The sequence below is a fragment of the Podarcis erhardii genome (assembly GCF_964252035.2).
Source record: "Podarcis erhardii genome assembly, chromosome: 5".
NCBI classification, from domain to species: Eukaryota; Metazoa; Chordata; class Lepidosauria; order Squamata; family Lacertidae; genus Podarcis; species Podarcis erhardii.
This window is the reverse complement of record NC_138509.1, coordinates 50,587,261-50,614,055: the sequence shown is the minus strand read 5'-3', so window position 1 is coordinate 50,614,055 and position 26,795 is coordinate 50,587,261. Positions and strand designations below refer to the sequence as shown.

The 26,795-nt window shown below is 41.9% G+C and overlaps 1 protein-coding gene and 1 long non-coding RNA gene across 4 annotated transcripts in view; one reads left to right on the top strand and one right to left on the bottom strand.

Annotated features, from left to right (window-relative positions):
* Positions 1 to 1,324: 1,324 nt before the first annotated feature.
* Positions 1,325 to 26,795, top strand: part of FHIP2A (FHF complex subunit HOOK interacting protein 2A) — a 34,743-nt gene continuing 9,272 nt past the window's right edge. For 2 of the 3 annotated variants that reach the window (XR_014157003.1, XM_081863673.1), the window contains exons 1-15: positions 1,325 to 2,780; positions 9,435 to 9,513; positions 11,125 to 11,294; positions 12,194 to 12,298; positions 12,484 to 12,606; positions 13,595 to 13,633; positions 15,615 to 15,902; positions 16,764 to 16,960; positions 17,216 to 17,330; positions 17,443 to 17,519; positions 17,626 to 17,818; positions 19,120 to 19,289; positions 20,459 to 20,602; positions 23,375 to 23,465; positions 25,919 to 26,062. Coding sequence is in view for 2 of the 3 variants with exons in the window: in XM_081863673.1 (XP_081719799.1) it covers positions 2,736 to 2,780; positions 9,435 to 9,513; positions 11,125 to 11,294; positions 12,194 to 12,298; positions 12,484 to 12,606; positions 13,595 to 13,633; positions 15,615 to 15,902; positions 16,764 to 16,960; positions 17,216 to 17,330; positions 17,443 to 17,519; positions 17,626 to 17,818; positions 19,120 to 19,289; positions 20,459 to 20,602; positions 23,375 to 23,465; positions 25,919 to 26,062 (1,980 nt within the window). In the remaining variant the exon portion in view is untranslated. The remainder of the gene's footprint in view (positions 2,781 to 9,434; positions 9,514 to 11,124; positions 11,295 to 12,193; positions 12,299 to 12,483; positions 12,607 to 13,594; positions 13,634 to 15,614; positions 15,903 to 16,763; positions 16,961 to 17,215; positions 17,331 to 17,442; positions 17,520 to 17,625; positions 17,819 to 19,119; positions 19,290 to 20,458; positions 20,603 to 23,374; positions 23,466 to 25,918; positions 26,063 to 26,795) is intronic. The other variant, XM_081863674.1, reaches the window with a different exon arrangement.
* On the bottom strand, positions 22,140 to 23,841 carry LOC309342859. The gene is made up of 2 exons (XR_014157015.1): positions 23,445 to 23,841; positions 22,140 to 22,429 (listed from the first exon to the last, which is right to left on the bottom strand). It is a non-coding gene; the product is annotated as an uncharacterized lncRNA (long non-coding RNA).

Genomic DNA, 26,795 nt, shown 5'->3' with positions numbered 1-26,795 from the left:
GCAGTCATATTTTGTACCAACCAAAGTTTCTGGGCCATTTTTAAAGGCACCCTCATAAAAAAGTGTTACAGTAATCTAAATGGGAGACTATCAGGACACCTATCACTGAAATAAGACTATTGCTCCCCAAGTAAGAACTGGTATACCTAGGCTGGAAGAAGGTTTCTGAGACAGAGTGGCAAACTGTGCCTCTAGTGACAACGATGGGCCAATGAGTATCCCTGTCTTCAGTGTGTTTCTAGTGTGATTTTTTAAACGACATTTTTATATAATACAAAACACTAATTTTCCCCCTGAGACCTTGGGAATATAAACACAAATAAATGTTCACACTAAAGATAAGGGGAGCAAAATCAATAATGTTTGAAAAATGGCAGTGTTCTCTTGCTAAGGTAATGCAATCATGACAGGCCTTTTACTTCTCTCCTTTTCCAACCCTGGAATGTACATCTTGACTGAAGGAGCTGGATTTCCCCTATGCAATGTGAGGTAGTCTCCAGCTTTATAAGTTCCCAAGTGTGCCTTCCCTACTCTCCACATTACCAATGCAGCACCACCTACTTCAGAGATAGCTGTTGGAGTAATCCTTGTCCATTGACCAAGCAAGCTGGGGCTGCTAGGAAATGGAGGACAACAATATACGGAGGGCCACAGGTTATCCATATCTGACCTATGTGATAGCATCACCTGGTCACAATTTTGACTAAGGCAACATTTGGAAGCAAATTTAGCTCACTTCCTTCCCTCACTGGTTTGTTTTCCAGTCCTCAATGGCAGACTCCCCTTTTGGGAAATCCTAGGATAATTCTTCCTCAGGGACATCCTATGGACACAACCCCCATGTTGAAGATTTTTTTCCATTACCTACACTTTGTGAGCTATGGAAGCTTGAATGGCAAATAAATCTTCTTTGACACAGCAATCACACTAATACACTTAGAAAACTGCAGTGTAGCAAATGCAAAACTGAAAGCTGAGTGTTTCACTTTGCCTTTTAAATTCAGAGTGGGTAGTTGTTTCTTGAAAGGAATTCAGTGGGTAGCTGGTTCTTGAAAGGAGTTCACTAAGCGTGCTTTGATTCTTTCTTATCCACCTGGAAGCGCAAAACTGAGCAAAGATTAATCAAGTATTTCAATTATATTGTAATATTGCCAGTGTGGTGTAGTGGTTAGTGTTGGATTAGGACCTTGGAGACCTGGGTTCAAATTCCCACTCAGCCATGAAGCCGGCCAGTCACTAACTCTCAGTCTAACCTACCTCATAGGGCTGTTGTGAAAATAAGATGGAGGGAAGAAAACTATGTACACCACCTTCAGCTCCTTTAATGACACACCGGACATAATTACAATAATTAATAAAAAAGCAACTACTGTAATCATATACATAGTCACTCATTTCTTGACACTGTCATGTCTCTAAAGTGACAACTACTGTACAGTCATCACCATCAAGCAAAGGAAGGTTTGCCTCCATCATGGGCAGACTGAGTTCCAACTGCTCAGCCCCAGCCCCTCATAGGTGGAGGCTAAAGGGCAACATCAGAGAAGGCAAAGAAAAGGGGCAGGAAATGGCACTTGAATAATCCTGGCATCATAAGAATACCATACCTATTTCTGATGCCAGTACCAGGGTTCAATGCAAGTGGTTACAACTCTTTATAACAAGGATGGCTAACCTGCAGGACTCCAGAAGTTGCAGAACTGCGGTTTCCATAATCCCTCACCGTGCTTCTTGTGATAATTGTTGAGATTCTCTTGGAGCTATAAAGTCAGCTAGTAGTACTCTAAATAAATGAAGTTTATTGCATAGCCAACATAATAATTGTTCCTGTCGCACGTACAGAAGCCGGCCAAACTGGCGGCTGACTCTTACTTCAGTGCACTGGTGATGAGGAGGCAGCCTCCTCCACTACACTGGAGGGCAGAGGTTGGCTTAACTTGTGCAGGCCGACTTCCAGCACCTCACACCACCCTTCAGCACCAGATACCAGAGGCGGCAGGGTGGGCCCTGGCTCTTTGCTTCGTGGCTGGGCCTTACATGGCAGAGCTGGCAGGCAGCAAAGGGTCACGGGCACGACCCTGAGGGAAACCTGACCCTGCGCCGCCGCCTCCTCTCTTCTGCCCGTCTGACAGGCGGCGTCACGAGGAATTCTGAGGAACGCGAAAACTTGCTCACTATTTCGTGGCCTTTCGGTTGGTCACGGCAAAGGCCAAAGAGCGAGTTTCGTAATCTCGCCCTCCTCTTTCTCGCTTCCCTTCTCCTCAGCCCGCCTCTATCCTTTCGGGCCGCTCTCCGTTGTTTTTTCCCTCCCCGGGGCCGGATGCTTCCCGCCCCGCCCCCTACCTCCCCCGACACGGCGGCAGAGGCCTGACTGACTGACTGCCAGACCCAAGGACACGCGCAGGCAGCTCCTCAGGCAGCGGCCCCTGGAGGCCGAGCGGCGGCGGCGGCAGGAGAGGGAGTAGCGGCGGCGGCGGCGGCGCCAGCAGAGGCAGGCGCTCGGCTTCCGGGCGGCCCCGGTGGGTGTCGTTCTCCGTCCGCGCCACGGTGTCTCCTGAGGCGAGGGAGCGGGAAGAGAAGCGGAGAGAAGCTGCCGGCCCGCTTCGCTTCGGTAGCCGACCCGATCGCCGCGGCCAGGCCCCCCGCATGCAGTCCTCACCCTGGAGCGGCGGCGGCGGCGGATCGAGGAGCTCTCGCGATCCTCCCGGCAGAGGCTGCTCCAGTCCAGGGACAGGATGTTCTCCAAGTTCACCTCCATCCTGCAGCACGCCGTGGAGGCGGTAAGGCCACCGGCAGCGCCTGCCACGCAAGCCCGGGGATCCTGTTGGGCCTAAGATGGGGAACGCGCTTTTGGGGGGCCTCCTCGCGATCCCCCTCGCTTTGCTCTGCTGCCGGCTTCGTCCCTTTAACTGCCATGCCCTCCTTCCCTCCCTCCAACGCCGGATAGTTTTATTTCTGCCTTAGGACGAGGGGAGTGGAGCTTGGCGAGACCCGAGTGGTTTGCTCTTTTCCTCCCAGTCTCCGGGTTGGGCGGGTTACGTGGCTGGGTCCTGTTTCTGGCTCAGTCGAAGCCTCTGGGCGATCACGAGTCGGGGCCCCGCGACGAAAGCCAGGAGCCTTCAAGTTCCTCGTTTATTTGCTAGTTAAGTTTGTATGCCGTCTTTCCAACAAAGGGTGCTCGGGGTGGCCAACTACAAATACGCACGCACGCAAGGTGTAATAAAATACACTGAAACTTTAGTACAGTAGTCTTTATTTATTTAACTATTTTTATCACCCTGCTCTTCAGACATAAAAAGACTACCAGATCGGCTGTATAAATACATGGCAGTCCCTGGCCTCCAACTTAGTACAATCTAAAAAATATGGACACAAAAGGAAAACTGTTTGGTAGGGAGGAGGAAGTAAGTCAACTCCTTCAATCTCTTCTGCTGACCAGCTGGGGTAGGAAGCTCCAGGAGAAGAAGCAGGGGTATCTCCTCTGTTTCCCCACATGGTGCAACTCTGATGTAAATAAATATGCTCTAATGCAAAGTAAACAACATAAAATTAAGGCGGGGGGGGGACCCCAAATCCCAAGGCTGTTTTCAAGAACAAAGGGGAGGGTTCTTGAAGGTGCCAATTGGGCAGGCTGACAGCTTGATACAGCTGCCTCCTGCCTGGGAAGCAAGAGCTTTGAAGCTGCATATTTCCAGTATAATTTTTTTTGTTGCCAGTGGATTTTTTGTGACAACATACCTGGTGAGTTAAATACAAGCTGCATTCATGTGTAGTTGTGTTTTAGGCTTGGGTTTTTTGTCCTTTTGGTTATTTTCTCCAGATTTTTTGTACTCCTGCAAACCTATATGTCAGTTGAGTTTGCTGATGTTTTCCTTTTGTGCAGAGGTAGTGCTGTTTTTGCTACATAAACATTGACACTCTAGCCTGAACATCAGAAATAGAGGGAGTGATAATGTCCTTCCCTTCCGTTTTATAGGCACATCTAAAATATGCCCCCCTAACCTTCTATCCCCTTAGGCATAGTTTCACTGGGGCTTTTGTATTAAAATTTCCTTCACAGCTGCTCCCTCCTTCTGCTCCCACAGTGGACTGGCAAACAGGCTCCAAACAGTCAAATATTCCCTGTGTTCACTCCTGCAGCTTTATAAATGTGTTTTGAGAAATTTCCCCCAGTTTCCTAGAATATCCAGTGGGAGAGAGGAGATTGATTGCATTCTGGAGTATCTGAAGTAATAAACAAAAGTACCTCTGTGCTAATCGCTCATCAAAACCAGTTATCCCTGCAAATTGCCCCCAATTTGCACCTAGCATCCCTAATATTTGATTCTTCAGGGTTGAGTAGACATTTTTTCAAGTGCCCATGAGGCATTATGGCAGTTGTGCCAGCTGGGCAGTGAGAGGCCTATCTAAGCCTTCTAGCATGCAGGATTAAAAACTATATTCTGTGTCATTTGGCTTAAATCGGGGCAGCTAAACTCCTGCCTGCAGCCCTGGTCGTCCCCCCTCCCCCGACTTGATCAATTTTGGCAGTGGATTTTTTTAAAATAGTTTGCATGCTGCTGGTATGGGTAGATAGGTAATAATAATAATAATAATAATAATAATAATAATAATAATAATGTATTTATATCCCACCCTCCCCAGCCGAAGCCGGGCTCAGAGCGGCTAACAACAGTAAAATAATAATAAATGCCTCTGCCCACCACAGTGCCTTAATGGGAATGCAAATCACTGTTCATCAGATTGATCATTTGATGAGTATAGAAAGGGCAATAATGCCATTCATCAGCTGTGGAGGGGGGACAGGGTGGGTGGCTACACCCACCATTAGCATGCACCACCCAGAGGTTTGACCAAAGGTTAATGGGTTAACCACCCCATACCTAAGTAATGGAATAGTCCACAAGATACTTTGTATGCCGACACAATTCCACTCTTGGGGTAAAAGTTCAGTATAATTACTGTTCTACCTTCCATCAAGTAACTAGGTTATTCCAGCTGATTCTATGACCTGTGGCAAAAAAATTCCAAAGGTTGATTATACGTTTGTGCAAGGTAGGACTTGTCTTTGAGCAGGTGCATTGCCCTTTAATTTTCTTTAATGATTCCTTGTGTTAGCATTATGAGACGAATTGAAAATGATGCCTCTAGTGCTTTCTTTGCTCCTTGGCAAATTTTAACATTCCACTCAATTTGTGTTACGCCAACCACGTGTGTATGCCAACCACATGTTTATTAATGAATAATTTTATTCAATAAAAGTTATAAAAACCTAGTTTGTATTGCCACCAACCATGCCTCTCAGCATCAGATCTCTATTGTCCTAATGTAAATTTCCAATGGACTCCTTCTGAAACTATAGTACAAGTACATCTTTTTAATAAAGTAAATATATCAAACATGCATATTATGCTGGTGCACGTCTCAGGTTGCTAGAAGTGGCTGCAGCTACATTGTGAATGTAGAATTGGTTATTGGCCTGGAAAAAAATATTTTAGTCAAATTACCGGTAATTAAATGTTTGAAACGGTGGATTATATACTCCACAGATTTCACTAGTGAGGCCACAACCTTTTTTTGTAATTTTTATACTACTGATTTCTGATAGAATTCTAGATAGTGCAAGGTAAAATATTAGTAAAGCCTCAAAACTTCATTGCAGGAGTTTTTGATCTTTTATCCAACTAAGACATACAGTAGTACCTCAGGTTACATATGCTTCAGGTTACATACGCTTCAAGTTACAAACTCCGCTAACCCAGAAATAGTGCTTCAGGTTAAGAACTTTGCTTCAGGATAAGAACAGAAATCGTGCTCTGGCGGAGCGGTGGCAGCAGGAGGCCCCATTAGCTAAAGTGGTGCTTCAGGATAAGAACAATTTCAGGTTAAGAATGGACCTCCGGAACCAATTAAGTACTTAACCCGAGGTACCACTGTACTCAAAATAAACCCATGAGGTCAATGGAGTTAACTCTGTTAGTTTTAGTGAGTCTGTTGGATACAACTCATTGTTTTGGTTGGATACATGTATACCTAAAAAATTAGCCTGAATGTTATACAGTAGGCCCTTAATTTATACAAGGATTATTTTCCGGGGATTGCACCTAAAGCCAACATTGTGTACAATCAAAGCCAATTGGGTTCAATGGCGGTTAGGATTGGCAAATTCATTTCCCCTGGAACCCTGCCCCCTTTTCACCGTGTGTGTGTGTGTGTGTGTGTATATATATATATATATATATATATATATATATATACACACACACACTATTTTATGCTATGCTAGTAAAGCTGAATATAAAGTTAAATGTGTGCAAGCTGCTGGTTTACCGTGCTAGGGGCATGATAGGGTTTGTGAAAGATGTGCACATCTTTGAGTCTGATAACATTGTGTAGCTTTATCAGCAGTCTTCTAAGTCAAGTCAGGTCCCAGCAGTGCCTCACTGCTAAACAAATGGAAAAAATTAATTTCATGGTGTGTACAAAGCAGGCCAAAGCCTGCAATTTGGCCCAGGCTTTTTAAACAGTGCTGAAGTCAATGAAATATAGTATGATGTTGAGTTTCGTATGTTTTTGTTGGTGTTCATTGCTGACATTTTCTCACAAGGTCTGCAGAAGAGCTTTTGGTATAGTGTTGATCTATATTGGATGTTGTGTTCCGAGAAATTGAATTTGTTTAAAGGCACATTTGGCCTGGTGCACTGCATGTTGTCTTTCGTCTTAATTCTGAAGCTGATGAGTGCTGAAAGTAGTCACAGTTCTGTCTGTTTGTGTCAGTTTCAAAGATTCAAATGTTGGGGGGGGGATCATATGCATTTAACTCAGTGGGTATAGGTGTGCTTAAGTCAGTGGCTTGATCCAATGTACATAAATTGACTTATTTATAAAATCTGTTAATTTCAGTGGGTCTCCTTTGTGTGTGACATAGTTGAATATCCCCCTCCGATCCCAAATCCACTTAATTGAAAATACATCCCCTCAAAAGCTATAATCTCTAGTTCTATGGAAGTGTGTTTAGGATCAAGATTAAGAAATTTTTACAGATTTCAGAAATGTCTGACTTTAACTAGCTTAAAGTGACCATGATAACTGGTTTGGAGTTCCTTTTAAATAATACTGCAATACAAATGCTTCCCCTTTGTCATTTTGAATATGTATATGCATATCAATAGCAAATAATAATAATAATAATAATAATAATAATAATAATAATAATAATAATAAAATTTTATTTATATCCCGCCCTCCCCAGCCGAAGCCGGGCTCAGGGCGGCTAACAACACTAAAACAGTACAACATTATAAAAACATTATAAAAATTAATTAAAATCAAAATTGATGGCAACCATAAACTAAAGTTTTGTAAAGATTGCCAAAGGAGGGAGTCAGGCTGCGCCCTGACCAAAGGCCAGGTGGAACAGCTCTGTCTTGCAGGCCCTGCGGAAAGATGTCAAGTCCTGCAGGGCCCTTGTCTCTTGTGACAGAGCGTTCCACCAGGTTGGAGCCGCAGCTGAAAAAGCCCTGGCTCTAGTTGAGGCCAGCCTAACCTCTCTGTGGCCTGGGACCTTCAAAGTGTTTTTATTTGAAGACCGTAAGTTCCTCTGTGGGGCATACCAGGAGAGGCGGTCCCGTAGGTACGAGGGCCCTAGGCCGTATAGGGCTTTGAAGGTTAAAACCAGCACCTTAAACCTGATCCTGTATTCCACCGGGAGCCAGTGCAGCTGGTATAGCACCGGATGAATGTGATCTCTAAGCGAAGACCCCGTAAGGAGTCTCGCTGCGGCATTCTGCACCCGCTGGAGTCTCTGGGTCAGTCTCTTTTTTTAATATAATAATTTTTATTAATTTTCCAATTTTAATCTCTGGATCAGTCTCAAGGGCAGCCCCACATAGAGCGAGTTACAATAATCCAGTCTGGAGGTGACTGTCGCGTGGATCACAGTGGCTAGGTCAGGGCGAGAGAGGTAAGGAGCCAACTGCTTAGCTTGGCGGAGATGAAAAAATGCCGCCTTTGTTACAGCTGCAATCTGCGCCTCCATGGAGAGGGAGGTATTGAAGATTACACCCAAACTCTTAACGGACGGTGCTGGCACTAATTGCACCCCCGCAAGAGATGGGAGTTGCCCCCTCAGTCCCATGTCGTCCCGTCCCAGCCAGAGGACCTCTGTCTTCGAAGGATTTAACTTCAGCTGGCTCCCACGTAACCATCCAGCCACAGCCTCCAAGCATCTGATCAGTGTGTTTGGGGCCAAGTCAGGGTGGCCGTCCATCAACAGATAGAGTTGGGTGTCATCAGCATACTGATGGCAGCCCAGCCCAAAACTCCGGACAAGCTGGGCGAGGGGGCGCATAAAGATGTTAAAAAGCATCGGGGAGAGTATCGCACCCTGGGGCACACCACACACCAAGGAGTGGCGGGATGACACTTCCCCCCCAAGCGCCACCCTCTGTCCCCGACCAGAGAGAAACGAGTCCTTCAATATAATATCCAACAGCCTATTCTTTCCATAATTCATTTCTTTTTGCAAGTCACTCCTAGGAGTGTTGCCACTTCTCCATTTTCAGAATTGCCAGCCAAAAGTTGACAGAGAACATCAAATCAGGCATATGTCAAGTTTATTTAAAATGGCAGCCAGTCTGCTACAATATCAGAAGTTAAATCCTGCTGCCATTATTTTTGTTTCAAAAATATTGTAGAATATGTGATCAGAAATAGGTGTGCTATTATTTGTACTATTCAAAAATAAGAGAAAACTAGTAAAAGCTAGTTAGTTTATTCCCATTTTTCCATTATCATCAATAGGAGTATGTACTCCCTCTCAGGAAGGAAGGAAGGCCAATTTCCCAAGGAGTCAGCTGCCAGTTTAATTATTCATTTCATAAAATTTATAGACCACTTGACTGTAAAAAAAAAAAAAAACAGCAACCCAAGGCAGTTTACAAAGCTGGTGAGCTGTCACACCAGACATTGTCCACTGTACACTCCCCATTTAATCAACACCCATTGTTCATTCCTCATTCCCAGAGGCCTAACTGAATTTGAGCCACACTTTATTACCTCATTGGCTACTACGGTAGCTGGGAGAAAGTAGCCAGGCATCTGGTTGGCCACTGAGAGAACAGTTCGCTGGACTAGATGGGCCATTGGCATGATCCAACAAGCTCTTTCTTTGTTCTTATCTTTTTACATTCTTCTTGTTAATGATAATGTGATACCATAATAAAGATTAAAAATCTCAAAAAGGGGCAAGGCCTAGGAAGATTCCTGAGGGCCACATTCAGCCTCCAGCCTGAGGTTCTCCACTCCTGCTACCTCCCAGAAGAGAATATGGTCCTCCCTGCCCCTGTTTGAAATTATTATCTTTGCAACTATGTTTTCCTAAAGACTAACATTTAGGAAATGTCATTTGTCTGCTTTTTATTTCTTTCCTGCAGCTTGCGCCATCCCTTCCATTACAAGAAGACTTTGTTTTCCACTGGAAGGCGATTACCCATTACTACATAGAGACATCAGGTAAGAGGCATTTATTTGCAACTTCAGCACACAATTCTGCAGATGGGAGTACTGTTTGTTACTTAAAAGTAATGATCTGGGAAATAATAAAATTAAGCAGGGAAATAGATGGTGGGACCTGAATGTAACACTTCACAATAACTTTCAGAACGTATTCAGTGCTGTCAACACAGAGATTCAAAGTCTTTAGATGTTGCAATTCATTCCTGTTTGCTTTGTAATGATAGTTGTTTGTAGACAGTTGCATAAGAGGGAATAGCAAACTTGCTACTGGATTATTTATACTCTTGCCACATAGTAGTATAAATTATTTCCAGATTCATTATATAAAATTACTTCACACACGGGTTTGCTGATAAATGCAGTAGAGACCAATTAAGTTTCTTCACAACATTAAAACTTCCTCTCCCAAATAACACATTGGAAGTCTATACTGTATGTAGCTTCAGATTATCATCAAGCATTTTGTGTCAAGAATTACATTGTTTCTGTCCTTTTTGTAAAGTTATAGTCCTGCATAGTTATATAAAATACCAAGTAGGAACTCAATTCAGGCAGGGTCATCCCCCTTAATTTGAACAAGAAAGGCAATTCCACACATTCAACTCCACACATTCAAAGCTTAGCTGAAGTAACAAATATGTTTGTGATTTTTCTCTTCCTTTTATTACATGGGAAGTCAAGAGAATTCACACAACGCACAGCCATAAATTGGAAGAATGTGGGTGGGGCCATGTGGGCCAGCCACACGGCCAACCCACTCTCTGACAATGTGCCATAGCTACCTCCCCACCCCCACCCCCCAATCTTTGATCAGCATGAGAAGGGACTCTGTGTATGTACATCAGTATGGGTATAGAACAGGAGTGATAGTGCTGCGGAGCCACAACATTAACCTCCCATCACAGCATCGCTACCACTTACCAAGCAAGTTAAGGAAGCAGTAAGGTCAGGCTGTGTGTAGGCACTGATAGGGAATGCCTGATTGTCTCTGCTGGTGTATCCATAACCCTGACCTCACCCATTTTGGTAAACAGAAGCCACACTGCTACTAAGAGAGTATTGTTGGTGAAGAGGATCTCCATGTTATTGGGCCAGATTCCCCTTTATATGGAATAGCTCTACATGCATACTAATGTATGTGCATAGAGCTCCATCATATTGCTGGGAGGGGGGCAGAGAACTGGTGTAGCCCACACAGCCACACAAGCCCTCTTTGCATTCATTCAATAGGAAAAGTCAAATGAAAATGTGTTTGAGTATATGATCTTCATTGTAAGGTATTTAACTTTTATGCAGTGGCTCCCCACTTGTGGAATGCTCTCCCCAGGGAAGCTTGCCTGGTGCCTTCTTTACATATCCTTAGGTCCCGGGCAAAAACATTCCTCTTCTTCCAGACATTTGGCTAATTAAACATTCTATGCCCTTTAAACCGGGGGGTTGGTATTGTTTTCATTTGTTGCTATGGTATGTATTTTTGTGTTTTTATATTGTAAATGCCCTGAGATCCTCAGATGAAGGGCAGTGTAGCAATTTAATAAACAGTAGTAGTAATAATAGTAACAACAACTGAGACAGGAGACTTTATTTTAATGGAACCTTTTTCTCTAGATGACAAAGCTCCTGTGACTGATACCAACATTCCCTCTCACCTGGAGCAGATGTTGGATATTTTAGTTCAGGAAGAAAATGAGAGGGAGTCCGGGGAAACAGGACCTTGTATGGAATATCTACTACATCACAAGATCCTAGAGACTTTGTACACCTTGGGCAAGGCTGATGTAAGTATAGCTCCATTGCAGAAAGCTCAGGTCCTGTGACTGGATATAATCATGTGTACTTAGTTTGTGCGTACTGTTTCAGTAAATGAAATTTTGACTTGTCATATTTTTGCAGTACCTTTGAGAATAAAATAGTGTTGTATTACAAGTGGTGAAGAAATGCTGCTGTTGAAAGCAGAGGGCGTAAGGACATGGGGTCATGGAAAGATCCTGGCAGTTGGGCAGAATGAAAGCTATTTTGATTGAGTAGTAGCTGAACATTTTCCAAATACATTGTATCCCTCTTCACTTGAAAAAAAAAACACTCCAAGGGTTAAAACTGCCGTGGAAAGCATGCACACATAATCTTTTCAAGGTTCTCCATCTACACACACACAAACAGAGAGAGAGAGAAAGACACAAAAACACACACATCAGACCACACCCATTTGGGTGTGAGAGACTACTGCTAGACATAAAAGAATGGACACTTGTATATCTTTGTGCTTATTTGTGTGCTGGTTTCCCACAAAACCTAAAGCTGCTTGCAGTATATTGTATGAACAATAAGTGTAACACAAACTAAACAACTGCAAATGTTTGCTACAGATATAAAACAAGTGCATAGGATCTTAGTCTATGCTAGTTTGAAATGCTAAATTAACTGCATAATGTGCACTATAAAGGTCAGACCTTCTTAAGACCTTCTTAAGACCTTCAAGTATAAGGCAGTATAGAAATAAAATAAATAGAATAAAGATATAATGTGTTGTACCAAATCTCTGTATTGTAAAATAGATGAGATACTGGATGCATTTAATGTGTTTGTTACTAAACTAATGTTTCTAGACACCTTGTTGGTTTTGTTTGCCAGTTTCCACATTATGTATATTTCATGTTTATTGTATCTCTTTTTCTAGTGTCCTCCAGGCATGAAACAGCAGGTTTTATCCTTTTATACAAAGCTGCTGGGAAGAATACAACAGCCTCTTCTCCCACACATAAATGTACACAGACCTGTGCAGGTACTAAACTCTTTTTAAAGGAACACATTTTAATGATGTCTCCCAGATTATTGGGTGTAATATTTCAGTTTTGTTGCTTTAAGATCTTAGAAAGCAAAATTCAACAATGTATCCTGATGTGGGCATTTTTATTGGGGTTTTATTTTCTTTAGTAGTACTATTAATAATAATATTCTCTTGAACAGAAATTAATCAGACTTTGTGGGGAAGTTATGGCAACACCCACAGAAAATGAAGAAATCCAGTTTCTCTGTACAGTGTGTGCAAAGCTGAAACAAGATCCATACTTGGTTAACTTCTTCCTTGAGGTAGGTAGATCACACTGCTTGTTAACTGGCATATTTCCCCACCATAAAGGGAACTGAGTTAGGTATCTGTCAGGATCAGAGGGGCAGGGAATAAAGCCTTTTGATCCCTGGAAGCTACTTCTAACCTGCTACTGGCTCCTGAGCCTTCCCCATCTGTTGCTTGTATGTTTCCAAGTTCTTTTGCGATTGCCAGGGCTAGAAGTTGCTTTTCAAAAGAGAGTTGAAGTTATCGAGAAGAACTTTCTGACAGTAAGAGCTGTTCAACAGACTTCCATAAGAAGTAATGAACCCACCTTCCTTGCAGATTTTTAAGCAGAGGTTGGATGACCGCCTGTCATGGATGCTTTAGTTGAGATTCCTGCATTGCAGGGGGATGGACTGAGATGATCCCTTCCAAAACTACAATTCTATGATTCTGTGACTTGTGCCAGAAAGCAGATTGTGTGTTTCTGTGGTGATATTACAGAAGCATAAAAATTGTATTTTAATATTTTGTTGGAAGCCACCCAGAGTGGCGGGGTATAAATGGGCGGGGTATAAATAAATTATTATTATTATTATTATTATTATTATTATTATTATTATTATTATTATTTATACAACAGTGCTGCATTTTTATATTTATATTTATTCTCTTCCCCTCTCCTTATTATTATTAATCTAATGAAGTAAGTAATTATTCCTATGCCAAGTATATTTCTTTATGCTTCTTATTTTATCAGTTAGCATTCTCTGGTGGAGGTTTGCTTTTTGTTGTTGTTACCATCTCTGGAAGATTTTATTTATCTGGCACTCTTTTCTTAATCAGAGGAGATGCTTTCTGCATTTTCCCCTCTTCCACATAGAGAGGTGTACAGTCCCTTCCTGTTAAATTTGGCAAACTGTTGCTTGTTCTTGCTATCCCCAGTGGTCTGGGAGTGAAGTCCCTTGATGGTGGTGATCTTGACTCTGAAAATATGGAGCTTATTTCATTAAACTTTCCTATTAGGTGATACAAGACCCTGTCCTACATACTTCCAGGAGGCAGGTGAGCAGGTGGGCTTCAGAACTGCATGGACAGACCAGTGGATTTTGTCTGTTTTGCTGAGCTAGATGCAAAAGCTCTTTTATTTGAAATTCACTAACCCTGTAAAATGGAGAGAAAATGTGCCCTGTAGGGTTATGTGAATTAAATATCTTGTTTAAATTGGGTCTCTGGAGCTGCATGATATCATGTTAGCACCCTAGAAATCCACAGCTCTGGCACATGCTTCACCGGTGTGCTAACGCTGCATATGTAGGAACTAGCATACAAACAATAGCACAATTTAAGCATCTTGCTGGCTGTATGCAACCCCTCATAGATTACACTACTTTTACATAGCCTTGTCAGGTAGGAACTAAATTTAATCTATGTGGAAACTAGGCTGGTTAGCAAAGAAGGTGTAGAGGCTGCAGGTCTTCTCTATGGATAATTAGTTGTCACACCTCCTCCTCTCCCCCCCCCCCAATCTTTATATTGGGAATCATTCAATTATATTATATTACATTATAAAATAAATTACATTCAAGAGCTGGAAGATTGTTTTCTGTGATGCATGGCATGTTGCATGTCCTTCCAGCACTTTTCAGGAATAAAAGTGAAAACTGACAGTAAAATATTTCTTAAGGCTCAGGGATAGTTATGTACATAATAGATAGTTATACACACATTTTAATAAAGGATTGCTATTCTATTGCTTATAAAAGATACTGTAGGATATGCATTTTCTTCATCTTCAGGGATAATTAACTGCGTGCTCATACTTTCCCCCATCTCTTATAAAGACTGATACTTTGAATCCATATGCTCTGAAGGTCTTTCTAAACATCTGAAACTGATTTATAGGCAGGGGTGCAATTCTTCCATTTCAAGAAGAATATGAAGTGAGGAACATGGATCCCCGGGGAATGGTGTCAAGATCTTGTTAAGATGGCAGGTGCAGATTTCCTGAGAATAACTGCTGATTCTTAGAACAGCTTTTGTTTTTCTTAGACATATGCAGCTCAGAAGCATGGTTAGATTGGAATCTGAAACTGTGTTTCCAGAACCACAGAGATAAGGTGGATTGGGGTCTTGACCTGAAAATTCACATTTTCCATTAAATGCATTTGTGTCAAAAGGTTGCCTGTATATAGTAAATGTGACATTCGTACTGAAGATTGAACAAATCAAATGGCATCCACTTACTTCAGTGGCTTGATAGAATAAGGAAAGGCCATTTTTTGCACACTTATTGAACTGACTTATACAGAAGTTGGTGTAAAAGGCAAATGTTAAATAATGGCTCCAGCTAGTGGGTTGACTGAGGTTCCTTTTTTATAATTTCTGTAAAGCCTGGTATGTAGGATTTGTGCAGCATGGTTGTTAAAGTTGTCATGTGCTTCTCTTGACCATTAAGAGTAATGTCATCTGCCAATGGTTCTAGTATTATGAATGAGATGTGTTTTATCTAGAAACCAAGGATCAGAAGAAGTAAGCCATGGTGGATAAATAGTCATTTTTTGCAAGGAAATTTTAATTCAAAGATAGAATGTAATAAATCAAAAGATAATGGCCGATTAAATTCAGCCCAAGATATATAATGACAGTTTACAGGGTTGCCAGTTACTTAAACTTTGTCAAAAGCCAGTTTAAATGCAGAACTTCAGCATCTAGATGAGATCTACAATGACCATTAAGATTTTGAAGCTTCCCAGTGCTGGCTGAGGTAAATGACTTCTCAGAAATTCAAATTCCGTTTTCAAACCCTGAGAGTCTTGCGGACAATCTTCACATATACATGTTTTAGTGATTGAGTTGAGCTGCTCTAATCAGTTTCTTTGATGAGACAGCACTCCAGCTATCTGTTTCTTTTTCCGTTTTGTTTTTAGTTTGTTTTGTTTAGCCTTCTTGTGTTTGTGCCTGCTTTATTTGGAAGCCTTGTATTTTGCAGTGCAGGCGCCATTTTTATCTTTGTAATTCTCTTTCTGGATGTAACCCTCTTCAGAGCAAGCTAAAGGGGCTGGCTTCAAAAGGCACAGCAAGCTTAATTACAGCAGACATGCTAAAAGGCCAAGATTCCGTGGTGACAGATACAGGACAGTCTGTTCAGCCTGGAGAGACATCAAGTGGAGCGGATCAAGCAGAGAGCGCAAATGACCTTCCTCAGCAGGCAGATGACCTGTCCACAAGTCTAGATGAATTAAACGTCCCTTTGTCCCCTGAGGCTTTGGCTGCCCATCCACATGGGGACTATAATTTGGTGGATTCTCTACTCAATCTCACCAGAAGCCCGGTGAGTGACTGGCAGAATTGTTTTTGATTTTAAGTGGGCATATGGGGGGGCCTGAAGGCTTTTTATTGATTAATCAGAAACAATGGAAGGAATTATCAGCTGAGAGAGGCACTGAAGGCCTCTAAAAATACCATCAGTGTCCCAAACACACATTTTTAATTCAGTGAATATACTTAAAATATCATTATGTTAAATGCGGTGGGTATGTTTTTCTACTCTTCTAGCACATACATAATAAATGTTGCTTGGTGTGAAATCATCTGGTTTTGGAAAAATACTTCCCTGCCAGTTGTAAAATGTAATGCTCCCCCCTCCCCACTGCCCTGCTAAGCATCCCAACCTGGTAAGATGAGGACAGAACCTTGTATTGCAGGCTTCAAATGTTCAGGAAAACATTAGTATCACCAAAATTGTGAGGTGAGCTTTTATTTTTATTTAGTATACCTTTTGTATGTCCTGTAGTCCTGTGAGCTGATCTTCTACAGAAACTGATGTTCGGCACCATGGTTTATTTGGGGATTGTTTCATTGGGTCGCTGAACTGTTGTCACTTTTCCTCCTTACTGTTATAATGCTTGCAGATTTATTTTTAACTGTCGCTCACAGGCTGTTAATAACTTGGTCATGGTCATGCCAAAAGTTGCTTAGTCTTGTTCTAAATAGTGTCTTCTGAAATAAAGCAAACATACTGTTTTTGAAAGGGCCTTAGTGGAGATAAGGAAACTACAGCGATAAAACAACTTTGTCAATTCATTAGGGTATATTATTATATATCTGTAGTAATAGCCATGTGAACCCTAATATTCTTCCTCTCCTATTTGAACTTGAAGCTTACTGTATTCTGTCTTCTCTTATGTGACAGGATGGCCGGATAGCTGTGAAAGCTTGTGAAGGCCTCATGCTCCTAGTGAGTTTGCCGGAGCCAGCAGCCGCCAAATGCTTAGCAGAGAGTACATGCTTGTGTGAACTGTTGACAGACAGGTTGGCCTCTCTCTACAAAGCCCTCCCTCAGTCGATGGATCCTTTAGATATTGAAACAGTGGAAGGAGTTAACTGGGGGTAAGAATATTGTCTCAATGGACCTTGAGCTACAGTTTATGCCTTGTGTATGTTTAAAAAAGCATTTCTAAAAAATACATTTATAGCACAACTTGTGCTTGAGGTGGCTCTCCAAAGAAGTAAAAACTTCAAAGCACCAAACTACAAGCGATATCTAAATGCTTAGGTTAGTCATGGAACTTCTAGTTATGCTGTGATGAAAACCAATAAATACTGAGCATCTATATGCTTTTCTCACCCCTTCTTGTACTTCAGCTTGGATTCCTACAGCCATAAAGAAGATGCATCTGCTTTTCCAGGAAAAAGAGCCCTGATTTCATTTCTATCCTGGTTTGATTACTGTGATCAGCTCATTAAGGAAGCTCACAAGGTTTGAGATGCCTACTTTAACCCTTTTCTATGTACAATCCAAAACAAGTTTAGAATATATTATTATTTTTCCTAAATTGGAAAGGGAGTATCACTGTGCCCTCTTATTTCAGACAACAGCTGTTGCCATGGCAAGCTCGGTGCGAGAACGTTTTTTTGTTGGCGTAATGGAACCCCAACTAATGCAAACGTGAGTAAGGCATTTGTTGGAAAGAGAGAGAGGTCTCCCCTATTTTTTATATGTACATAAAGGAGGAACCTATGTCACTTCCTTTAAAAATCCTTCTTGTGCTCAGTTCAGAGATGGGGATTCTCACGTCAACGGCCCTGTTGCATCGTATGGTTCGCCAAGTCACTTCAGATGCTTTAGTACATGAAATGGTCTGCTTTATCCTTGGGGAGCGAAGGGAGCCAGAAAAACTGACAGACATCAACAGGCACCCATTGCGACATCGCTTAATTGAACACTGTGATCACATTTCAGATGAGGTAAGATATTATAATACCGCATAAGTACAGGGGTGACTGCCAACATGCTATGACCAATGTCATTGCATTTGTAAACAACTTACTAATGAGTGGATCTTTCAAGTGTTAGACAGTGGTTGGGGGGGGGGGCGTTGAAGCTGTTTGAGTAGCTCATCTTCAGAGATCTGATATCAATGAACAAAATGTGTTGAAACCTACTGGGTGCTACTTCAGGGTCCATCTTCCACTGCTGCTTCCTCTAGGTTCTTCCATTCCCAATGAACTGGAAAATGCATTTTGAGATGCACTAAATAGTGCTGAAAAATCTGAAATAGTGCTGAAATATCTGAAAGTCCTGAGTTCAGAGTCTACTTCAATCATGAACTCTTGGGAAGAAAGGGGAGCTTTGTAATGTGGGGAGGGAGTTGCTACTTACCTGAGTCCAGGTGACAACATGTGCTCTTGAGGCTAATGCACTGGGGGTGGGAATGGCTCAGGACACTGTGAGGCCAGGTACTTCTTCCATTCTAGTACTTAGTTGGGTGAGCCACTACAGTTTGTTATGGTCCCTGTCTCATCTGCCAAGGTTGAGACTTAAAAAATGAGTTGACTGGGAAGGGGAAGAACGGCCTGCCAGCAATTCCAGAAGGCTGCATCTAGGAGCAGGCAGACCAACATGAGGCCTGTATTGGTTGAAAGATTAGAGGCAGGCAAGGAAAGGATAGTTACGGGTTTGCTGTAACTAGCACTTCCTTTCTGTTTCCACAGTGTGGAGATGCTTTGATCCTGGTCTCCATAACTAGAGTGAGGACATTACAAAGTTGGATAGACTCCAAAACCATAAGTCCTTACAGCAAATCAGTCTTTCATTATCTTATGCAGTTGCTGTGAGGAGGAATATATTGTCAAGTACTATAGCAATAATATGTTATGGGGGCAGGGGCTTTATTTAAACTGTGTGCTTTGCACACTTCATGGGTGTAGGGCTTCAGAGTATTTCATTAGCACATCTATTTGAATAATGAAAAGTACTTCTCCTCATGTGAAACCTCTGTCTGCCCCAAACCATAAATAATAGCTCTCTGACAAACCAGAGCCTCTTTTCCAAGTGTTGATTGCAATAGGTAAGGGCCATACACATAGTTTGGGTTGATTCTTTTGTCTGTTACTCCGTTGGTTACCAGCAGTTTATAGCACTGAGAAAGTATGTGTGTGGGAAAACATTTATTATTCATTAAAGAAATGGAATACTTTTTAATAGGTGCAACACTATAATAACATACTCAGAATCTCTGTTTTTATGTCTTTTTTATATATTGCAGATCAGCATAATGACACTCAGAATGTTTGAGCACCTTTTGCAAAAACCTGATGAGCACATTCTTTATAACTTGGTTCTTAGAAATTTAGAGGAGAGGAACTATACGGAATATAAACCACCCTGTCAAGAAGATAAAGATATTGTGGAGAATGGCCAAATAGCAGGAGCTGTGTATGTTCTTTTCTGTGCCCCACTTTTCTTCCTCTGTGTCATTGGAGAGTTCTGCAGTAGCTGAAATGTCTTTCAGCTGTTGTTATCAAAGCAAAGATTACATTTTAGGCCGGAGGGTGTGTGTATTTTAGTATACTGACATAATGTTGAATCTAGAAATAAAGTTACGGTGTTAGGCTTTATACTGTGTATAGAACTGTTACATAACCCAGCATGTTAACAGTCTGCTGCTGTTTCACTTCTCACCCATCCATGCATCTCAAGTTGCAATCCTAAATACACTTTCTAGAGTGCAAGCCCTATTGAATACAGTGGGACCTGCTTCTGAGTAAACAAGTGGAGTTTAACTCTTGTGGTAGTTGGCTTAAGGGGTCCATGGAGTAATTCCTTCATTTTTGCATGTGTTCAACACAAGAGTGTAAGGAGCTGCTTTGTATCAAGTCTATCTAGCTCTCTATTATTTACACTGAAAATGACAATGGCTCTCCAGAGCTTTAGACAAGACTTAAACATAAATTAGGCTATCCTCCCTTTTTGACTGATCAGCTTGATGTCTTGCTTAAGGATATGTAAGCCCATTTGTCTTTGAAATTTGGGTAAGATTCAAAGCATTTGTTGATTCACTTGTGTGGCTTGAGAACACCCAGAACTTGAATGTTGCCTTGGCTGCTGCAGTATTATTTAACAATACAACAAAAATTCATAAGCCCCTTTCATAAAATTAGAATATATGTTTCCTTGTTTCATTTATCTATGCATTCTCAGTGAACACTAGTTCATGTTAATGTTCTCTAGTTCCATGTCACACCATTATTTCAGTAAATAAAAGTTGTTTAAAATTTAAAAAGGCACGATCCAAGGAAGTGTGAAACTAGTTCTGCATGCCCATGGGGCTTTGGGTTTCAGTTTCTAAAAAAGCAGTCCTTAAGCCATATTGCTAGTTATTTTTGAGACATGCTTTAAAGACAGTTTGTGATTTGACATTAGATCGTGGGGAGGTGTCTTGCAGTTGAAAGGGAAACAAGGCAAAAATCCTATTTGATGCATGCAAGCCTAAAGCAGCTCTTTGGATCCTAGACATAGATTCAGAAAGTGACTAAATTTCAGTGCTTTTAGAGAGTAAAACAAAAAAAAAAAATTCTCTCCCCTTTTTTGCTGCAAATTCACAGAGATCTAGAAGAAGATCCGTTATTTACGGATATTTCTCCTGATACCATGTTGTCAAACCAAGAGTGGCTCACTGCTTCTCCACCTGCCAGCCCAGATCATCCAAAAAATGATGGGAAGACGGAAGTTCATAAAATTGTAAATAGGTAAGCTGAACCTAATAATTTTTTGTAATAACTACAGTATAATTTTACTATTAATTCATCTTTGTACTGGTTATGCTGTGACACCACCCATTTAGCAAGCCGAGTTGTAAGGTTGATGGAATGACCTCACTATACACTTTGATCCCATCTGGCATGGGACTTATATTTCAGGGATAGCATGTATGTGCAAAAATGCATATATTTGAACTACCCCCTTGGAGCCATCCCCGCGTGAGCATCTTTAGCTTTCTGGAGCAGAACACCGAGCCGACTCTCTGACTTGTTTACTGTGCTCTAGGATGCTCTTTTGAGATCTTGTGGGGCTGTCCAAGTTTCACAAGAGAATCCCAGAGCCCAGTAAGCAAGGTGGAGAGCTTAAAAGCACTCTCCATGCCCAGAAAACCATGAAGCAAATAGAACTTTTAAGCTCTCTGCCTTCCAGGGTTTTAATTCAACTGGTTGGCTTGAAATCGCCGAAGTTAAATGTGTGCAAGATGAGATTGTACTGTACTATGCTAGTTGATATATAGCATTTTAGTTTCCCAGGAGTTCAAACAGGAATGTAAAAAGGTGAGCAGATTAGTGATCACCATCCTTCTCTGATGAAGATTGAGACCAACGTCTTGTATGGCAGAGACACTGCCACTATTGTGGTGTGTGAAAGAGGGAGAGAGAGAATGGGGGGTGAGTAAGTGAGGAAGTTTGTGAAGGTAGAGCAAGTGCAAATGAACAGGCTAAATGGAAAGTTATGATTCTGTTCCACTTGAAATATTTGACCTTGTGCTCCTAACCTTAATTCATACATTCAAAAATAGTTCTTCAGTCTCAGTATCTTAGCTTAATGAAGAAATAACTGTTGAGTTGTCATCGACTGCATCATGAAATTTTATAAAACTATGTGTGCGATGGGTGCCAAAGAAAATATCTCAGTAGTGCATGTGAAACTATAAACTAAAGAGCTCGGAGAGAAACACTCAAGAGAAGAGAAATGTCATTAGGTGATGTTCCTTTCCTACAGTGTCCAGTAAGGAAAATCATCTCAAGGTTCTTTTGAGTTGTTTATATACATAGGTTTTGTTGCAAAAAAGATCACACTATTGTGTTATGTGCAAAGCTAAAAGCAAGTTAGTCTAAGAGAGTTGCTGCTTCTCTCCCCGCCCCACCCACCATCCCCGATCAAGACCTGCTCTTCTCCAGGCAGGTAAATTCCTGCTCTGTTTACTCAGGCACAGTATTCATTAGACTTCGCAAATATTGGAACAACTATTAATTATGTTGTGCAGAATTTTCAGATAGGAGACCTAAATTAGATATTAAGGCAGGATTTCTACATATCTTAGTAATGAACTTGTGTAAACCAGAATAAACAGTGAAATTTTCAAACAAAGGTGAAAATAGGCAAAAACGTTAAGAATTTTAAATCTCACAATACTTTTTTTTTTACAGTGACTTAGTAGAAGGGTTAAAATTAGGCTATTAGCTATTGTTGAGTGGATGAAATGCTAAAGAATGATTTACAGTCATTAATGGTGCACAATTTTTGTTGTTGTTTATTTGTTATTTTATATATGCACTTTGGGGCCCTAAAATGTTTCCCCGAAATGACTTTATATTTATTATCATTTTTTGGATTTCTTATCCACCCTTCTCCATAAGGTCTCAAAGCAGGTTACAGGGTCAGAAAGAGCTGCACATTGTTGGAGGTGGGGCTGCTAGACTGCCATTGCCACCCTTTCTACACACTCTTTCACACGAGTAATACATGAAGGGGACTAGTATCTTGTAACTTTTCCCTGTTTGATTGAAGAACAGAAACGATGAGCGTGGCTGAAAAAATGAAAATAAGCTATATTTAGTGTAGCACTCCACTTGTTAGATGGAATAGCAAGAAATGCAATAAGCACTCTATATTTTACTCATTGTTTCTAAAGTTATGATAAAATGAGAATTGTTTTTACCCCATACTGCAGGGGTTGGCAAACTAAGATCCGTGGGCTGGATGTGGCCCACTGGGCTCGTTAATCCGGCCTGCAAACCTTGCAGATCCTGCCACCCGCTCAGTCAGTCCCCGCGCTAAACCAGCATGGCGCAGAGGCCTCACCGCGTGGGGACTGACTTCTGCGATGCTGGCGCGGCTTAGGATTGGCTGCAGGAAGCTCCTGCAGCCAATCCGAAGCCACGGACACCTCTGGGCGATGCCCCTTCCTTCCCACTGAGGCGGCTGCGTATTGCAAAGAGCTGAGTGGGAGGAAGCCGCAGCAGTGGGGAGGCTGCCTCTGCCACCCAGGCCAGCGGCATGGGCTCTGCGCCCCGTGGACCCCTGGCCAAAGCAGAGGACGACAATGCTGCCAAAGATGAGGTGCTGGCGGCAGCTGCAGCGTGAGTGGTGGCAGGGTGGGTCCTTTTGGGGGGGGGTTGCTTTCAGGAGAGGGTGGGTCCGGCCCCCCACAAGGTCTGAGGGACAGTGGACCAGCCCCCTCCTGAAAAAGTTTGTTGACCCCTGCCATACTGTGTCCTGCTACTGTGCTATCTGAAATATGCTGGAGTCATTAACAAGGCAGGGTTCTTTTGCTGTGAAAAATTTCAGTAGCCAGATTGACAGAAATGCCTCCACTGATTTTTTCATCTGTCTTCATTGTACAGAAGTCCACATAGCCACTTATGTCAAGCGAGGGCTTAACAATGTTTGACTTATCTATTGCTGCCATGATGAAGGAACAAATTTATATTGACTTGCTTTTTGTTTCCTGCTTTACTTGTTTTTGTTTTCAGTTTTCTCTGTCTTGTACCGGATGAAGCCAAATCTTCCTACCATGTGGAGGGCACAGGGTATGATACCTACCTCAGAGATGCCCATAGACAAGTAAGTGACAGAAGGAAAATGCTGTTTGATGGCTGATGCAGTTGCAGATGAGGCAACGCCATTTTGCAGATAGACAGATAATAATAATACGTTATCACCCATCTGCTGAAATATAATACTCTCACTGAAGTGCCTCTGTATAAGAGAACACAAATGTAGCTCAGCTTCTTTGTTGTATTCAGGTGCTTAGCAACAGAACATCCTGTCTCTCATCATGCTTTCACTCCATCATTTCTAAAACATTCAGGCTCATTTCTACAGACCTCTGGTCTGTGTGAAAGTTCATTGAAATTTAAAATGGGAAACCAAGTATTGGCCATCATTCTCCAGTAAAGGTAAAAGGTAAAGGGCCCCCTGACTGTTAGGTCCAGTCGCGGACGACTCTGGGGTTGCGGAGCTCATCTCGCTTTATTGGCCGAGGGAGCCGGCGTACTGCTTCCGGGTCATGTGGCCAGCATGACTAACCCTCTTTCTGGCGAACCAGAGCAGCGCACGGAAACGCCGTTTACCTTCCCACTGGAGCGGTACCTATTTCTCTACTTGCACTTTGATGTGCTTTCAAACTGCTAGGTTGACAGGAGCACGGACCGAGCAACGGGAGCTCACCCTGTCACGGGGATTTGAACCACCGACCTTCTGATTGACAAGCCCTAGGCCATGGGTAGGCAAACTAAGGCTCGGGAGCCAGAGCTGGCCCAATTGCCTTCTAAATCCGGCCCGCGGACGGTCCAGGAATCAGCGTGTTTTTATATGAGTAGAATGTGTGCTTTTATTTAAAATGCATCTGGGTTATTTGTGGGGCATAGGAATACGTTCATTGCCCCCCCAAAAAATAGTCTGGCCCCCCACATGGTCTGAGGGACAGTGGACCGGCTCCCTGCTGAAAACGTTTGCTGACCCCTGCCCTAGGCTCTGTGGTTTAACCCACAGCGCCACCCGCTGTTGGTTATGTTGATCTTTCTTTACCTATGCAGCACTGTGAACTATATAATAACACCAACCTGTTTTGGGGGTAGTGGGATGCAGAAACAAGTGGCAGAACAGAAAATGTCTTTTTTATAAATAATAGTAATCAACCCTATATTGTGTTCCATGTATGAGAGTCCTAACTTGGCTTTCCAAGTGATGTGTTGTGGTGTATTATTTTGGAGGGCATTGCATTTTTATATTGCTACTGTCTAAAAATATAGAGATATTTTGAAGGATTGTAATCTTTCTGACAGTGTATTCAGCCATGTGCTGCTAAAAGTGGGAATGTGTGTGGGATAATTCCAAGGAAATAACTGTGTGTTGCATAGTTATTACAGTGGTACAAATGGGATGTACATGGTGCAGTAATATTTTTATTTCAGTTAAGATAATCATACAAATTGGACACCTTTTTCTCTAAATTGCCTGTATATTTATCTGTAGTCTGCTGTAGCAAGGTCTTTGACAGAGGCAAGTTGCTGTGGAATAGCTATACGAGTTAACACAGCCATGATTTTAGAGATAAAAGCTTAGTGCAAGTAATGTGCAGCCTCAGGCATGCAGTTTTGAAGTGGATTATAGTGCTGAGAAACAGGAACTTTACTGTTCCTATTTAGAAACCTCAAACACATTCCGCTTTCAAAAGGTATAGGTCTCCTTGGTCTGAAGACAAACAGAGCTTAATTGTAACCTTGTAAATAACATGCAAGTGCTCTGAGTAAATGTAATGGGATGGTTAAGGGAGCTGAAAAAGACATGCAGTCACATAATATTCAGAAGGTTATACTCCCAGAAACAAGTGTAATATGTACCCAGTCAAACAGAAAGTATTTCATTTTTATTCTGAGTTTGACTTTTTTGTCTTTCCAAATGCCTGATGGAAAAATATAAGGCAGATAAGGGAAGATGGAAGAACCATGAGCCTTTAGTATGCTAAACTTGAGTGGAGAAAAGTATATGTTGCTTCTTTGGTAGTGTATATTTGAATGAAAGAAGAAACTGAGTACCATCAGAATTGACTCAGATGCCAGTGGTCCCAGTATTTTCACACCTGCGCTGGCCATCTAAATGGCTGTCACATGGAACCAGTGGTTACAAGAAAATAGATTCTGACTAAATACATGTATCAGGAAGAACTTTGACAGGAAGCAGTTTGACAGTGGAATGGACTCCCTTGGAAGGTGGTGGAAGCAGAGGTTGGATGGCCATCTGCCATGGATGTTTTAGTTGAAATTTCTGCATTGCAGGGGGTTGGACTTTGGCACTCTGAACTCTACAATTCTATAATGAAGCATAGTATTTCTACATGAAAAATGTTTCTGAATAAAATGCTACTTGGGATGGGATACTACAAATCTCTGTGAAAGGCAAAGCATTTAAAAGCATGCAACTTTGCCACTGTACATTGTAATAAATATCCATTAAAATTGGACCTCTTCTTTAGTTCACAAAGGAGTCAGCAATTTGTTTTCTGCTTTCTCTAGTTCCGAGATTATTGCGCCATATGCTTACGATGGGAATGGCCAGGCTCTCCCACGCCCTTGGAAAAGTGCATTTTAGAAGCTCCATTCTTCGAAGGATTTTTCCTAAAAGTTCTGTTTGATAGAATGGGCAGAATTCTCGATCAGGTAAGTCTGCAGCTCTAGATCCTTTTGTTTCTGACCTGGATGGTTTTCACAGAGATGTCCTTATCATGGAAATCTGGCAGTATGAAGGTAAAGAGTAGCTGCAAGTGTGCAACATTCTGGGTGGCTGTTAGCCTATTGCAGAGGTAGCCAACATGGTGCCTTCCAAATGCTCATACAATGGGCCATGCTGGCCAGAGATGATGGGAGTTATAAGCCAAAACATCTGGGCAGCACCAAGTTGGCTACCCTGGGGAAGGAAGCGAGCTGCCTACCTCTTCTGTCTTTTCATCCTAGACACTAAAGGGTACTCTAAATAGTAAAATAAAGAATTAAAAACGCTTTCTAAAAAAATAATAATAACCAAATGAATATGATGTGCTCCTCTGAACATTGTTTATCACAATAAAATGAGCAAATGTTTATGCCTTTGCCATCTGACTTCTAAAGCCCCTTCTGGTGTTACATTTTTTTGTTGCTGATTATAAACTGGCCACAGAAGAAACTCTTTGTAATATAAGCAAGAGGCCCATGAGCAGTAAAGAAGGTGGCTTTGCATGTGTCATGAGTACATTTCATGTATGTTTTTACAAACAGCAATGTGCAGTGGCTTTTAGGTATACATGATTATGAGAAAATAAATACATTCTTAACATACCTGATCACGTGTTCCCTTCCAGCTACTGTTCATCCAGTACTGGAACATGGCTGGCATGGAAAATGGCCTGCAGGGGTG